We start from the raw sequence: 17,345 nt of genomic DNA on the forward strand, positions 1-17,345 counted from the left end.
GGTGAATGACCAAAATCACACTAGAGTTTAGTCATTTCTCCTCAACATTTCACTACCGCTGAATCACAATGTGGCAACAAGACCCTAGAGTCAGCAGGAATATCAGTAAGAAGGGAGAAAGTCATGTTTAGGCCAGTGGCAATAAGCGCCAATGAGACATTGCAGAGCCAGCCAAATACTCAAAACATAGAAAGGAAAACGTGTCAACATAGCCCCCTTACCTTTTCTGTCCTTTAAATACTCCGGATCAAGCAGCAACATTCCATCTGCAAGAAATGAGTCAATCCAACTTTTAAAATAACAATGTGATTTCAACCTATTCACCAAAAAAAAAGGTGTTTCATGAATCCTGACTGCGATTGGGATTAGGACATCTGTAGACAATATTACACTCAAAGTTTTAAAATAAATGTATCTCAGCATCAGTTAAGGCACAGCAGGGCTGCTACAATTCACATTGGCAGGGCCGAGGCTGGTAAGGAGACAAAGCAGCTGCTATGATGCCTGCTGCAAAATATACACATGCTGATGCTGGCTTGGTTATAGGAGCAGGTTTAGTTGTGATGGCAACCTAATAGCCTGCACTACGATCACAGATTGAGAATGGTTAATTGGACAATGTCCTGAGGTTCCTCGGACCCAATTTCCAGTAAACACCTTGAGAAGGTTAGAGAATAGTGAGGAAGCAAAGGATAATTCTTATAGGCATTTTGGGAAATTAAGGATTTTAATTTCTGCATCACAGTGTGGGTAATAAACGGGTTGAAATGGAACGAAGGTGAGATTTTGGGAACTTGGTCATCTCGATGGTTCATTATCATACAATGCTGTGCATTATCACCTAAGTCATTAATCTTGACCTAATTTGAATGTATTATAATATAAAGGTGGTTAATATTTGCTGCTCAGTCAACAATTGGGTAGCATTGTACTCACATTAAGGATTGTACATGTACAGTGTAAGTCTATTTTGAATTCTTAACATTTCTGTGTTTGTCTGGTTGATCAGAGCCAATGCTGGAGATTGGACAGTTCTTTACTTTTAGTACCAGGTATTAGCATTGAGGGCTCACATGTGAGTTATAATCTAACAAAGCTCCCTCAACCTCAGAATATCATCACTATAGAACCAATATGACTACTATTATTTTCCACATTGTTACCTTTATAGCAATGAGATTGCGGATTTAGTGCCAATTTTTAATGGACTCACACTTGCCAGAAATTGAGGTGACTTTGTTTCTTTTTTATTCATTTTATGGGATGTGGGTTTCACTGGCTGGGTGAGCATTTATTGCCCATCCTCAATTGCCCTTGAGAAGGTGGTGGTGAGCTGCCTTCTTGAACCACTGCAGTCCACATGGTGTAGGTACACCCACAGTGCTGTTAGGAAGGGAGTTCCAGGATTTTGACTCAGCGACAATTCTAAACTCATTTGATGTGTGATCCATTCATTCAATATAGAAGGTTTTTATTCCATCAGTTTAGATTTATGAATTAGACTTGAAACATGCTCACCTTCCCACTGGAAACCTTTCCTTTCTTTTCTTGCCCTCCCCCATCTGCTTTGAAGATGAAACCTAAGCTGGATCTTTAGCAACCCTTTAGCATATTGCTAAAGTTAGCTTATACAGAAATAAATGGCAGCCAATTCAACTGTTCATGGCTTCAAAGCCATGTTCAGTTCTTAGCCCATCCAATATCTGCACATGAGCATCTCAGAGGAAGACAATGATGAGGATGTCTGGCCGACTTTCCCTCCCTCGTCCAGGTGTGAATAAGTGCCACTTACTTTATTGTCATCCTGGCTATGATCAGGGATTGAAGTTGTACTAGCTTTTAACTATCAGTCAGTGCAGGTCATGCACTTATTAGCTGAACCACTGAGGGAGCTTGAATCTTTCGAATTCAAGATTGAATGGAAAGATGTTTGATCAAGGAGAATTTTATAAATGCTTTCTCAAATTCCCTTTGCTATTGCTTGTGGTGTTTCTAACATTATACAGGGGAATGGGATACACACATGCACATGGTATGCCATCACTTGTGATTGATATGTACCCACCAATTGGGTCCACAGTGTTGATATGATCTACAAAGTCTCGCTTTCCCAGATAGAGCGAGAGCTGTTGATAAAGGAAATAAGTGTTATTTGATACAGGACTGTAAATCACTCTACAACACTACACTGGAGCAGGCATTATCGCAAAAGGCAAATTTACCCCCAGAACTTCCTAATGGAAGAGGAATAATAGAATTACAGGTAACCAACAACACAAAGCTACAAATGGGAATGGTGTAATTAAAAAGACTAACAGCAATATCATGACAAAAGATGAAATGAAAACGTCAATCAGATTCTCAGACAAGGGGCCTGAAGTTACTAACCTTCTCATTGGGGCTTGTCTTTTTGAAGACTCTGAAAATTGAAAAGTAAAGTATTACACACCCAACACATACTTTCTGGCTAAAATATTAAAGTGTCATTTGTGCCTATTACAATGAAAAGAGCAGTTGTTTCATGATCACGTAAGCCGAAGGGTTCACTTGGCAAATGGGCTATCGATTCTATTTATGATGGTCCCTTAACCTTCTGTTAGGTCAAACCAAAACCTTTTTTCCAAAGATAAAGGTCAGATTACTAGATCTTTCTGTGTAACTTAAACTTTGACAGCTAGGATTATGGGCCTCTGCAATAGGGCGTGCTCGGTGGTGTGAATGGGCAATATGGCGAGAAGGCCGGAAATTGGTTTCACGACGTCGTGAAACCAGTGCGTGGTGGTCTGCTCAGCCCATCGATGGCGGGCTGCATTCACCGCCATTGGATGTCGGAAACCTCATTGTAATGCATCTCCATGTCATTATAAGGCCAGCCCACTGGAATCATTCCCCCCCCACCCCCAACTTCCTCCCCCGCTGGGTTGTCCATCCACGTCGGCATGATTGCATGCCGGTGCAGAAGATGTCTTGTCAAGCGTGACATGCAAAAGTTGGAAATTGCCACCAGGGCCTTGCTCACATCATGGACAGCTAAGGAGCAGAAGACGCTGGAGCCCGACAGCCACAGCACATTGGTGGAAAGTACATGGCATGCTGGGCGGATTCTCATAAACGTAGCTCTGCTGCGAAGCAGCCCACGGATGTTGGAAAGTCATCGTTGAGGCTCTGCTCACAAGAGATGATGGTTGAGGGGTTGGAGAGGAAGGTCCAGCTGTGTTTGGGAGAGGAAGATGTGCCGAGGGGTAGGAGAGGAAGGTCTAGGATCGACTGGGAGAGGAAGAGGTGTTAGGATGGGATGAGGTTGGGAGGGGGGGTATGAAGGGATCAGGGTGGGGTGAGGTTGGGAAGAGGGAAATTAAGGTGTCAGGATGGGGTGAGGTTGGGGGAGGAATGAAGGTATGGGGGGGAGGTTGGGGGGAGGAGGGGGTAACAGGAGAAGATGGCAACTGGGGAGGTAGGTCTAAGGGAGGTAGAAGGTGTAAGGGAAGGAGTTTGGAGGGGGGAAGGAGTGCGAAGAGGGGAGGCAGTCTGGGGGAGAAAGGAGTGTGGAGATGGGAGGGCATAAGTCTGGAGGAAGAAGTAAGGATGGAGGAAGAAGTAAGGCTGAAAGAGGAAGAAAGGGTGTCTGAAAGAATCAGGAAGGGGGAAGACTAAGGCTGGAGGAAGAAGTAAGGCTGGAAGAAAGAGTCGGCGGGGGGAAGACTAAGGGTGGTGGAAGAAGTATGGGTGTCTGAAGGAGTCAGGAAGGGGGAAGGACTAAGCGAGGGTGGAGCCCGGGGTGAGGGAAGGACCTGACCGCCTGTGGATAAGGTTCCACGAAAAATACGAAGGCCGCCTGGGCTCTTCACCTGCCCGCCAACCTTAAGGTTGGCGGGCAGCTTTCTCAATTGCCTTAATTAGTTAATTAATGGCCTTAACAGGACTTTGACAGTTTGGCCGAACTGAAAATCTAAATGACGTACCAGTTTTCATTTCCAAATGTACTGACAATGCTAAAGTGGGACACTGTCCCACGGCGAGTGAGCTTTTATGCAAAATGATATTGAGCAGATTGGTAACAGGGGGGAGAATTTTTGACTCGGCGAGTGGGGGTGGGGCCTGCTCGCCGAGGGGTAAAGTGATGCGGGGCGATGTTGGGCACGAGTCCCGACGTCACCACGCGTCATTTAGATTTTCAGTTCGGCCAAACTGTCAAAGTCCTGTTAAGGCCATTAATTAACTAATTAAGGCTATTGAGAAAGCTGCCTGCCCAACCTTAAGGTTGGCGGGGGGCAGGCGAAGAGCCCAGGCGGCCTTCGCATTTTTCATGGAACCTCATCCATGGGCGGAATGAGATTTCATGAAGGGTTTACAAATTAAATAAATTTTTTCATTAAAGTTCATTGACATGTCGCAGCTCATGTGACACTGTCACATGAGGGGACATGCCTTAAATTTTTTTCCTTTATTAAAATTTAAAATTTAAAAAAATTAAAACTTATCTCCCTGAGACATCTCTGTGCCTCAGGGAGATTTCTGCACTCTTTCATGCGCATGCATGAAAGAGCGCAGGCCCTGACTCAGGGGACCCCTCCCCCGCCCGCACAGGGAAGCACACAGCGCTTCCGGGCGTGCGTCACGCTGGGCGGGCCTTAATTGGCCCGCCTATGTAAAATGGCGGCACGGACCTAATTGGGGGCACTGATCGGGTTCACGCCCCCCCGCGCCCACCCCCGCAAAGCCCCCTTAACAGGGGGAAAATTGCTCCAGGGTTACTAATTTATGCCATGCCCTGCACTGCACTTGGGCTGAGGTGCACAAATTTCTTTCATTTTACGATTAGTTTCCATTTATGTCACTTTAATAGATGACTGAACCATAAACAGTAACTGTTTGAAACATGTCCACACCATAAACTCACTTAAGTGGAAGGAGTTTGGCAATGCAATTAATGACGCCACTAAACGCAAAACAAATCTCTCTGAGCATGTACCGTCAGAAAGCGATGAGTTTGAATCCGTATTCATTGAACTTATGAACTCGGCAACTCGTGGTTGAATTCAGCTTTAATTACACCATGTATGGCCAGATAGATGGTGTTGCCATGGGATCCCCTCCAGGCCCAGCTCTCGCAAACATCTATGTTGGGTTCCATGAGAAACGTGTCTTCGATGGAATGACACCTAACCTCCTACCTCTCACATATTTCTGATATGTGGATGATACATTTGCTATATTTAAATCCACAGCTGCATGTAACATTTTCCTTACATGTCTTAATGGGCTCCATCCTGCGCTGAAATTCACCTTTGAAATGGTGTAGTCAAATGAACTCTCCATCCTTGACATACTAGTTGAGAAATCTGCCAGGGCATCTTCTACCACAGTCTACCACAAACCTACCTTCACTGGTCAATATATGCGTTGGGATCCTTACAGTTCCACATGTTGTAAGATTGTCTTATTGGCAGCCTTGTAAACAGGACCTGAGCTATTTGAAATAGGGTGCATCAAAGGCATCCTGCAGAATAATGGCTACCCTGATCAGGTCATTTTGCGCTGCATATCACACAAACTCATGAACGGGCCTAAGGCCATCACTTTTGGCCCTGAAAAGTGCCCAATCTACCTCAGATTACCCTGGAAGGGCAAGGTACCTCAAAAATTTGAGCAACAGGTAAAGCTAGCCATTTGACGCTGCTACAGTGCAGTAGCAACACGAGTGGCATTTGCCACTAACAGGATGCTGCGTTAAGCCAAAAAGACATTCTGCCTATCACACAAGTGAGTAATGTGGTATATGAATTTCAGTGCCAGTGTGAAGCTAGGCTGTATGTCCCAAAGACTGGCAGATCGTATCAAACAGCATATCCCAGCTGCTGTTCAGAACAAACAGGGTTTTTTGGGGTGGGCAGTGTGTGAGCAGGGAGGGATACTGCCACAGGCTCTGTAATCAGCGCCATTTTAACTCCTGGGCCTCATTTGAATCGTTCAGTTCAGTCTCCTTACCAAAACTGGCAGGAGTGACTTCATCAGGTTATCAGGTGGGAGTGGGAATTGGTGAGAGAGGGATACACTGTTGGTTTGTTGTAGTCCTATCTTATTCTATATCGATGTTAACATCTTAAAACATGATTTTGAAAAGGTAAATGTTCAGGACAGTATTCAAATCAAGAGAATTCCTACTCACTGTTCTGGCTTTTGAGTCATGCTGATAAAAGTTGATGGATATGGTGATCTGTAAAATAGAATAATATTCATAACACACAGTTAATATGGGCAATAGTCCTAATATATGTTATAAATAATAATATATAAACCAGCACATCTATACAACATTAACAATGAAGGTTTCGCTATACTTCTACCTTCTCATTAGCCCCGAATAGTGCATCTTAGTGAGGAGGTCCTGTGGCTCAGTGGGTAGTAACCCTATCTCTGGGCCAGAAGCTCCAGGTTCAAATCCTGCTTCAGGACTTGATGGTACTATGGAAGGTGCATTAACAACGTGGTCAAACAGGTTGGTTATCAGCCTGTAAATCCTTCTAATAAGCTTAGTAGCAGGTGGGAAGAGGAGGAGAGTTTCTAGGTCAGCCAAACTGCAGAATGCCAACAGCAAATCACTGCAGGACTTTTCCAAGCATAATCATGAGCCAATCCAATGGAAGTCCATGGTCACCAGTACCCTCATAGGGCAGAGTACCTGAAGGAGGGCGGTTAATGTAAATATTGGCAATGTGACTCAGGTTTCAATCCGATAACCAAGTGCTTGAGAATCCTGATAGGAGGGCAATTCTAACAATTGACTTAGATTTGCACTGGGTGTGTTATGACTCCAGCCTGGTACAAAGCTGCTATCTAAATGGTTCTTGCCTGGGACCCTTTTAAAACTTTCTAATGCTTTGCCATTTTTTTCTTTTCTGTTTCAGCAGAGTTTTCCATGGAGGGTTCTGGATGTCATAGGAAATGGTGATTCAGATGACACTTTAATTCCAGACTTGCAATGGTAGACTGAATGCTTGATTTTGACAATGGAGATGGCGAGAGGGTCTTTTTCATGATATGAGTGGTACTGAGAATGAAGTCCAATTGACCACTGTTTGAGACATTTTGAGTACAGATTCATATCATCTGCAATGAATTGACTGCCATCGATGTTATCAGGGACAAATTCTGGACAATTGTTTTCAAGAGTCTTGCACATTTGTTGATCGATCCTTCAGCGATAGACTTTGTGATGAGGGTAGAAGTAAAACAAAATCATGCCGTTTGCCCATCTGTTGGGAGCTCATTTTTGGGGTATCTTGTAGAATGGAGGTCTAAAAATTTACGTTTGCTGTTAGTGCAAAGAGTTGGATCATGCTTTCTGTCTGTGCTGAATATATTCTGAAGGCATTGAGGTGGTATGTTATAGGTCACTCAGGGAAGCTGAGTTGCTGTGGCAACATGCACGTTGTAGTCTGGCAGGTACAGTTATTCCTTTGGAGCAGTCTCAATGATTGTAGTCTGGAGCTTGTGGATAGACATGGTAGAGGCACCAGCTTTAATAACGATGTTATTTCGTCTTTTATATATGTTTGTAAAAGTTAAACTATCTACTGTTCATTCTGATGAGGTAATTTGGGAATGCTCATTTAGGTATCAGCACTTTTTTTTAGGTCACATGTTATTTGGGAACAATGTGTGTTGAAAATAATTTGATGCGATATTTTTTGGTTTGTTGCATTTATGGTTAGCACATTGTGTATGGCAGGTACAGTTATTCCTGTGGAGCAGTCTCGATGGTTGTTGCTATTTGATATGAGAATGGGTCCTAAAACTATTGCTGGGCTACATGTTTTGTTAAACAAGTTGCACGTTGCCCCATGGAGCATGATTGTGCTGCTACACCTATTCATAGTGTTTCGGAGCTGCATGAGGTTTCATTATGACTCAATAGTGGGGCTTGCTGCGTCTGACGTGGCTCAAATGGGTCACATGTGTTGCTTCACATTGAAACATGCAAGTGGTGTGTGACCTTCCCCCTTTTTCAATAATTTCTCGCATTCCTCTTATATTGTCATTTAATTGTGGAGGGTGTTGGCAGGCTGGGCGGGTGTGTGTGTAATGGTTGCTCTACCTTTTGTGGTGGCTCAATCAACTTTTAGAATTGGACTTGGTCTGTCCTGGATGAATGCCACATCAGAAGCTGCTGGTCATTGTGTCTCTGGTGGCTGTTAAGTAGACTGACTGTGAAGTTATCTTTGGATTAGTGTTCCTGCGTAGCCATGAGTCTTCTGATTCTTATAAAATCAATGAATCATAGAAATTTGCAGCACAGATGGAGGCCATTTGGCCTTTCATGTCCTTGCCAACTGGCAAGTATACATCCAGCCAAGTCGCACTTTCCAGCTCCTGCTCTGTAACCTTGTAGGTTACAGTACTTCAAATCTAAACCCAAAAAGAGGGTTTCTGCTTCCACTACCCTTTCAGGCAGTGAGCTCCAGATCCCCACCACCCTCTTGGTGAAAACATTTTCCCTTGAATCTCCTCTCAACCTCCCACCTCTTACCCTAAATCTATGTCCCCTAGTTATGGACTCCTCAACCAAGCGGAATCGAGCCTTCCAGTCTGCTCAATTCTGACCCCCTGTAATTTTATACACTTCAATTAGGCCTCCTCTCAGCTTCCGCTATTCCACAGGAAAACCTAGCCTGTCCAATCTTTCCTCATTACTAAAATTTTCCAGTCCAGGCAACGTCCTCGTAAATCTTATTGTACCACCTCTCTTGCAATCACGTCTTTCCTATGTTGTGGTTCAGCTGTGGCCTAACTAGTATTTTATACAGTTCCAGCATAAACTCCCAACTTTCCTATTCTATGTCTTGGTTAATGAAAAGGAAGTAAATCATATGCCTTCTTGACCACCTTGTCTAGCTGTTCCTCCACCTTCAGGGATTGTGGACATGTACTCCAAGGTCCCTTTGTTCCTCTACGCTTCTCAGTGTCCTACCATTCATTGTGCATTCCCATGTCTTGTTAGCCCAAATGTATTACCTCACACTTCTCCGGATTTAATTTCATTTTCCAATGTTCCTCCCACCTGACTAGTCCATTGATATCTTCCTGCAGTCCACAGTTTTTTCTTCATTATCAGCTACATACTGGTGCTTGTTGCAACGAGTTTTTGTGAGATCGAGCCTTGTTATATATAAAGTTGTGCCCACTTTGTTGTTAGGTGCAGATATAATTAGATCTGAGGTTTCAGTTACAAACAGGTCGGGTTGGATTTTACAGGCCACCATGGGCAGGAAAGCAGGTGGGTGGACCTGTATAATGGGGCACAGTGTCATCAGGGATGTGCCTGCTGCTGACCAGCCTGCCCCTGACCCACCGCGATTTTACGAGCAGTGGGAAAGCCATGAGTGGGTTATTGTTAACATATGGCCCAGCTGAAGCCCTTAAGAGGGCAATTAACAGCTTCCCACCACTTCTCAGACTGGACGTGCAGCCCTGCAACTTTCTCCCTGTGAGATGGTGGCCACTGAAGAGTTGGGGCCGGGGGTTCGGCAGTTTGCTGCCTTTCTGGGACCCCAGTACAAATCAGAGGTCCCCCCCCCCCTCCAATAGTTATCCCTCGCTGTGCCTACCCTCCCCACTGCCCTCTCCAACATGCCCCCCCCCCCACCCCCACCACCCTCGCTGGGACCTGCCAGCCCCATCCTGTGAGATCCCACACTTGCCTCCAATTGGCTGGCAGTTCCATGAGATGGGACTTCCACCTGGAGAGGGGCGTGAGCCTCGCCTTATAATGAATAAAGGCCCATTCACCGAAAAATTATAGCAGGGACAGCCAGCTGAGCGGAGATGGGTTCGCCCCCGATATTTATGCTGTGCTGCGGAGACCCCACCCTCAACGTGTAATCAAACCAGTTAATTCATCAATGAAATTGCTGAATCCCCTTTTGGGAATTTTTTTTTTTCCACTTTTGACCTTCTTTGATTTTGTTTCCTGCACGATTGCATCTGATTCAGACAGCTTATTTTAATTTGTGCTTGGCGGTGGTGCTTGTTAAACTTTTTATTGGATGTTGCTGTTGACAGCATTACTTCAGCAATTTATTTGCGCTTACTTGGGAAGATTATGGTGTGATTTAAGAATATAAATCAGAATATCAAACTTTGCTTAAATCAAAATCAGGACATATTCTGTGACTGAAATGGGGAGTGAATTGTGTATGTATGTATCCCCTGCCCTCTGTCCAGTATTGGTGGGTAGAAAACTCATTGGCAGTTATTTCCATAGGCAGTGCTCTGAAAGATATTTTCAATGCGAAATGTGTCCTAATGGTTGCTATTTTATAGCGACTGTATATTAACCTCAATCTGGTCACTGACATATAAGCACAACAAATTGTTCCAATTCCTTTCTGAAAATTTTTTCAACCATCACTTTGAAAACTCAACTGTCAAAAGAGGGTTTAAACACTGTTTAAGGAGATTTTTCTCCCTCTGATTTTTACTTATTTGTTCTTTCATGGGATATGAGTATTGCTGGGAAGGGCAGCATTTGTTGTCCATCCCTAATTGCCCTTGAACCGAGTGGCTCGCCACACCATTTCACAGGGCAGTTAAGAGTCAACCATATTACGGTGGATCTGAAGTCGCATAAGGCCAGGCCAGGTAAAGATGGCCGACTTCCTTCCCTAAAGGGTCAATGGTGAACCAGATGGGTTTTTATGACAATAGTTTCATGGTCACCATTACTGAGGCTAGCATTTAATTCCAGGCTATTAATTGAATTCAAATTCCACCCACTGCCAGGGTGGGATTTGAACCCTTTGCCCCCAGGACAGGTCTCTGGATTACTTGTCCAGTAACAGTACCAGAATGCCACCATCTCCCCCGAGAGTCTGGTGGCCACTGGGTTGGGTGGGGGCAGTGGGAGAGTGGCAGGTGAAAACCCCACTACCTTCCCACCCCCACTAATTCAGTAGCAGGAAGGCCCATGGACAGCCTGCCTGCCCCCTCTGCCCTGCTGCCAATATTACAGTGACTACAATTCAAAGGTACTTGATTGGCATTTTTTTAAAATTCATGCAATGAGAGCTAGCCGGCATTTATTGCCCATTCCCCAGGGACATTTAAGAGTCAACATTGCTGTGGGGTCTGGAATCACATGTAGGCCAAACCAGGTAAGGGCAGCAAATTAATGAACAATCAACAATGATTTCACAGTCATCATTAGACTTTTAATTCCAGATTTTTAAATCCAAATTTCACCATCGGTGGGGATTTGAACCCAGGTACCCAGAGCATTACCCTGGGTCTCTGGAATACTAGCCTAGTGATAATACCACTATGTCACCACCTCTCTCTTTGTATGAGTATATCATTTTTTTTCTTTCAATCTATTTTACCTCTCTTGCCAATCAGGAAAAAGCTTTGAACAGCAGGTTAGTACTTAAACAGTACTTAGTTAAAAATAAAGGCAGAAGATTTTAAATCTTTTGAAATAGCACAATGCTGTCTAAATTTGATATCCAACAGTTTTAATGCAACCTGTTAATCTTCGTGAAAGAGAAAAGAAATCTGTTCAAGGCCCATTTTTATCTGAGAGCCCACAGTGAGATATAAACATTGAAACGTTTATTTTTAAGTGGCGAATGGAAAAAAAACTTCAAGCTGATTACTAACAACACACAACAGCACTTAATATCTGAGCTAATGAAATGGCTTTGTGAAGAAATGCCTAATAAGCTGCATTGACTTACACAATGCAGGTTAGTGACAGGGCATAGGATAAGGGCCATAAGTAAGTTATAAAATTGTGAATCAAATTCATCAATATCTAAAAGCAAAATACTGCGGATTCTGGAAATCTGAAACAAAAACAGAAAATGCTGGAAAAACTCAGCAGGTCTAACAGCATCTGTGGAGAGATAGACAGAGTTAGCGTTTCGAGTCCGTATGACTCTTCTTCAGAGCTAAAGATAAGTAAAAATGTGATGAAATTTATACTGTTTAAGGGGGGTAGAGCAGGTGAAGCTGGATAGAAGGTCAGTGATAGGTGGAGGCAAAGGAGAGATCGACAAAGATGTCATGAGTAAAAGGACAAAGGGGTGTTAATGGTAGTGGTACTGGCTAAAGGAGGTGCTGATGGTGGCATTAAGGTCAGAAAGCAGAATGTGTTAATAGCAGGACAGGGGTAAGCAGTCTGGAAAGAACAACATGAACAAGTGACAGGTGGCCATAGTGGGGATGGGATGGGGGGAGGGGTCGGTGGTGGGAAAAAAAATTGAAAATAGGATAAAAGGTGGGAATAAAGCAATGAATAAAAATGAAAATAAATAAAAGTAAAAATAAGTGGATAAAAAATAAAAATAAAAATAAATATTGAAAAAGGGGGATAAAAAGGGTGGGGATGGAGCAGAGAGTTCGTGGTCTGAAGTTGTCGAACTCAATGTTAAGTATGGAAGGCTGTAAAGTGCCTAATCGGAAGATGAGGTGCTGTTCCTCCAGTTTGCATTGAGCTTCAACAGAACAATGCAGCAAGCCAAGGAGGGACATGTGGGCATGAGGGCAGGATGGTGTGTTGAAATGGCTAGCAACAGGAAGTTCTGCCGAAGGGCCATGAAGGCTCGAAACGTTAACTGATTTCTTCTCCGCCGATGCTGCCAGACCTGCTGAGTTTTTCCAGGTAATTCTGTTTTTGTTTTGGATTTCCAGCATCCGCAGTAGCTTTTAGCTTTTTGTTTTTAGCAACAGGAAGGTCTGGGTCAAGCTTGTGGACAGACCGGTGTTCCATAAAGCAGTCACTCAGTCTGTGTGTGGTCTCTCCAATGTAGAGGAGACTGCATTGGGAGCAGCGAATGCAGTAGACCAAATTGATGGAGGTGCCAGTGAAGCGCTGCTTCACCTGAAAGGAATGTTTGGGCCCTTGGACGGTGAGGAGGGAGGAGGTAAAGGGGCAGATGTTGCGCCTTTTGCAATTGCATGGGAAGGTGGGAAGGATAGGATATTCTTCTAGCGTCCTGGCCAACATTCATCCTTCAATCAACGCTACCTAATCTGAGTATTAGTTATTTATGTTATTGTTGTTTTTCAGCCTTGCTCTTTGCAAAATTGGTTGCTGCAATTGCCCACAAAAAAATGGCGACTGCACATTCGAAGTAATTGTTTTGGTTGTGAAAATTTTGGGATGTTGTGAAGAGATGAAAGGTGCTATAAAAAGTTCTTCCTTTGCACATCAATAACATTTTTTAAAAATTGACCTCTGATATCGTGTTCTAATCTCCTGAAAAAAAATGTTCTGAATCAAAAATCCCTGTTGCCTAATGGTAATTAAGTAAGCACCTAGAATTTCTGCCCATTTCCATCTCTACTATTCAATATCGGCCATCTGCCCTCCAGAGAAATGCCATTCTCCCTCTGCCTGTCCCACCCACTGCGCCACCATCACCATTGCCCTCAGTAGCACAGGAATGTTTGCCTCCCATAGAGTAGTTGTTTATCTCTGTCCAAATTTATCATTATAGACTTCAGTCTGAGATCAAACCTAATGTATAACCAGTTATTTTTAAAAGAATCAATTCCTGAGAATCTTTTCCACAGTTGTTTCTGCCATGAGGCAAACAGATCTAAACTCTATCATGCCTGAGGGCTGTTAAATTTGAACACATGGTTTTAGTTTTGTGCTAAATGGCTTGCTTATCTCTTCCTCTCAACATTTAAAAAATCTGAATCTTGCCTCCTCTCCAACCATGTTTTTTTTCAAAGTTCAGTTCAATGAGCCTTTCATCATAATTTATGACCCAGAATCAATCTTTGTCGTTTTTCTCTAAATTATCTTCAATGCATAAAGTTCTTTCCAAGTTGGGAGTTCAAAATTGCACATTAATGTTCTTATTAATGGCCGCATTAATGATCCATGTAAGGTTGAAATTATATATTTTAGCTTTCAGGTCAAATGGCTTTGAAGTGCATCCTGGTTTTTGACTTGCTTTACTTATAACAACTTCATCTAATATATACTGATAACACATATTTAATTTTAGAATTGAGCAGTTGCTATGAGACTACAATAAAATAATAAGAATAAGGCATTTGAGTGAACACCTGTAACTTACGCTTTTTCTGTGGCACTGTTTTCATATATTGATTCGAGCAACGGTGGTTATTTCACAATTTCTTTCACGTGCTGAGGGAAGTGAAGATGACAGGTACAACTTTCCAGAAGAGAACTCTGCAGTGCTTTCTTGTTAAGTTAGCTCAGATAAAAACTTCCTGGATACCAATCTAACATTACAGTTCATATGACAACCTTGACTGATTACATTTCACACTCCTTTGCTCTCCTAGTCCTATTAAGATCGGAGCTATCATATACCACAGTATTTTTTGATCATCTCCCTACGTTTATCCCTCTAATCTTAAACCAATTTCATAATTGGATGTTATCCAAGTTGGGTACTTGTGAAGAAGAAGCTTGTTTGATATATATAGCAAGCATTATAACAACAAGATGCAGCTTCAGATAACTGTAACAAGAATAAATCTCTCATACATTTGAACCGCATGGTTATTGGGACCACATGGAAGCAGTTGGTGATGCTGGAAAGAATGACAAACACTGAAGGTCTGATTTGAAAACTGCTGGAAATGTAAAGGAGATCAGCCCTCATCTGAGAGAAAGAATAGGTCAGGATAAAAAAAATTTAGGAACCATTTTCAGGTGTAGTACTGACAGCGTGCACAGAGTACAGTCCCCAATGAGGGTCCAAGGCTTGACTGACATTGGACCCCCGGATCCTCCTTCAATAATTTGGGTGTGCTGCTGAAAGAGGGATCAGCCCATTGCCAATTTCAGTTTACGTCAGCAATTTACGGGCGCAATGAGACCTCATTTCTACCCTGTTAATCTTTTGAGTGGGTTCTATTATCAGGACTGAGATGGTTAGGTACGAGAAGCTCTTTTGTACGACTGACCAAAACAAAGGAGAAAATAACAGGCGGGAGATGAGTTCAAGTATAATTATTACCTTCATAGAAAGACAGATAATGGGTTTAATTACTGCTAAAGTGGTGGTTTATTTGTACGGAGAATAACATGCAGTTTCACTAAAAAAAAATATATATATCATTCATGCAGCTTTACCTTGTCTAGTATTTGACTTCAAGTGTAGATAATGCTACGTCGATTTATTCTGACTGTAACAATCCCAATGTGTCGTGTGTCTACAACTGTCACACTTTGTCTCTTCTTTATATACTTGACCTCCCATTCAGAAGTACAGTTCGCCTCTACAGTGCTTTCGTTCGAATCCTATTAATTTATTAACTGGATAAAGTTTGTGTTATAAATAACTGCCTGTTTCAGAGCAACGGAGGAGTTTTGCAGAGGTAGAAGAGATGCAGAGATTATCCTGGCACTCAGTGAAATGACTGAGGACAATCTACGAGGATTAATCAAGCATATTACATTGTTGCATTGTTATGTCACACAGTGTGTGAAGCCTGGAAAGGTTTCAATGACAGTGCAGAATGAAAGATTAACATCAAGAACACGTTGCCCTTTGCTTGAACTAGACAAGGCCATATATTTAAAAGCGCATGTTAAAATTTTTACTGGTTGGATAAATCATTTAAAGATCTTGCATCTTTCATTTTGAACATGTGTTCCATTTATAGCCCTGGGAGGACTGCACTGTTGGATGTTCGTCTTTAGGTTGGAACATTAAATAAATGAGACATTAAGCCGAGGCCCCATCTGAATACTGTAGTGGAGGTAAAAGATTCCATGACACTATTTTGTTGAAGAGCAGGAGAATTCTCCTCAGTGCCTTGGCCAATATTTATCCCTCAACCAATATTACTAAAACAAAACAGATTATCTGGGCATTGTTGTTTGTGAATTGGTTGCCACCTTTCTTATATCGCAACAGTGACTACACTTCAAAAGTCATTACTTAGCTGTGTGGTGCTTGGGATGTTCTGAGGCGGTAATGTGTGCTATATAAATGCAAGTTATTTCGTTTATCAGACAACTTGCGCATGTGTGATACCTGAGTGGGGAATACTAGCTGCTCCATAATCAATGCTGTATGCCCTGGTCTTGAATAGGTACACTGAAGGAGACAGGTTGCAATAATGCATATACCACACAGTTTGACAACCCTCAGGGTGGCAATGAAAGCTGTAATTAAGGGAATGATGTACCTGGAAATAGATAATTGAATTCTGTAATTTTACTTTGACAATTAAACAAATGTAGAATCATCAGCTGAGTGTAGATGTTAATGTATTTCAAAAAGAAATTGCTCTTTCCTTGAGAAACATTTCTGTACCAAATATTTGGATGAGTAGGGGCTGAATCTTACGTTTGGGAGTTATTAGCCCAATCTTAGACTATAAGGGCACTCCTCAACAATCTATAATTTAGTCCACCCCAATGAGCTCATGCCCAGGGATGGATAATTCCATGTTCACAATCTGTTTAACTAAGACTGAGGACAATGCTTTGGAACGCCAACATCTAGCATCTTAGTGAGGAATAGATTCACATCCATGATATAACAACCTACTGAGCTACCATGCTCAGCTTTGCTGAATTGGGGAATTATCAAGTAGAGGAAGAGGTAATCATCCCATGTTTGTTCTTATACATCCCAATAACTGGTTTGAAAGCATCACTGATGGAATTCAAGGAGCAGAAGTCTATCCTTTTGGTTGCAAGTGATTTGGAAGAACAAAAGGACAAAAGCTCCTTGAATAGGGATTCTTGCCTATTGGTAGGTTACGAGGGGAAACAGAATGTTCATGTAATATATTTTGCTTATGGCTCGCATGTAAAAGAATTTGCCGGTGCAGTAGAAGACCTATTATTCATCTCTGAAGACATTTCTTTGAAGATGAAATCTGTAATTTAGGACAGGGTTCAAGTTATTTTACTTTCCGCCTTTACCTCTAGCATTCACAAACATTGTTCCACTTTAACTGACATAGTTGATAGACTGGAGACTCCTGGCTCTACATTAACTGGTGGATGATTGGCTGATGTATGGGGCAGCTTCAGTGAAGTGCCCATGAGGTTTTTGCAAGATAATGTTTCACCTATTTATAGAAAGTAAAGCAGCATTCTAGCTGAATTCCCACTGTCACATGTGAAGTTAGGCACTCTCTGGCATTGGTGAGATGGATCTCTAAATTAGAATTGGTTGATTCAGTCATGAAGTACAAGGTGTCCTGAGGGGCTTTGATATGTGGTTTTATTCCTAGCAACTCTACAGCTTAAAAACAAAATCTGGACAAAAATTTATGTCTTGGTCAAGAAAACTCAGAAACTAAGATAGCGTTCAAAAGGAATAGACGAGTATCAAGAAAAATTA

General features: G+C 42.5%; 1 protein-coding gene across 1 annotated transcript in view; it reads right to left on the minus strand.

Annotated features, from left to right (window-relative positions):
- The window catches only part of LOC144683959 (beta-arrestin-1-like), a 61,060-nt gene extending 45,842 nt beyond the window's left edge, over positions 1-15,218 (minus strand). Inside the window, exons 1-5 of the mRNA XM_078547583.1 lie at positions 15,116-15,218; positions 6,170-6,217; positions 2,389-2,419; positions 2,066-2,126; positions 222-266 (exon numbers count right to left, since the gene is read on the minus strand). Coding sequence (XP_078403709.1) covers positions 222-266; positions 2,066-2,126; positions 2,389-2,419; positions 6,170-6,189 — 157 coding nt within the window. The 5' untranslated portion in view covers positions 6,190-6,217; positions 15,116-15,218. The remainder of the gene's footprint in view (positions 1-221; positions 267-2,065; positions 2,127-2,388; positions 2,420-6,169; positions 6,218-15,115) is intronic.
- Between the last annotated feature and the right edge of the window lie 2,127 nt (positions 15,219-17,345).

The sequence above is a fragment of the Cetorhinus maximus genome, chromosome 8, assembly GCF_964194155.1.
Source record: "Cetorhinus maximus chromosome 8, sCetMax3.hap1.1, whole genome shotgun sequence".
Taxonomy (NCBI): Eukaryota; Metazoa; Chordata; class Chondrichthyes; order Lamniformes; family Cetorhinidae; genus Cetorhinus; species Cetorhinus maximus.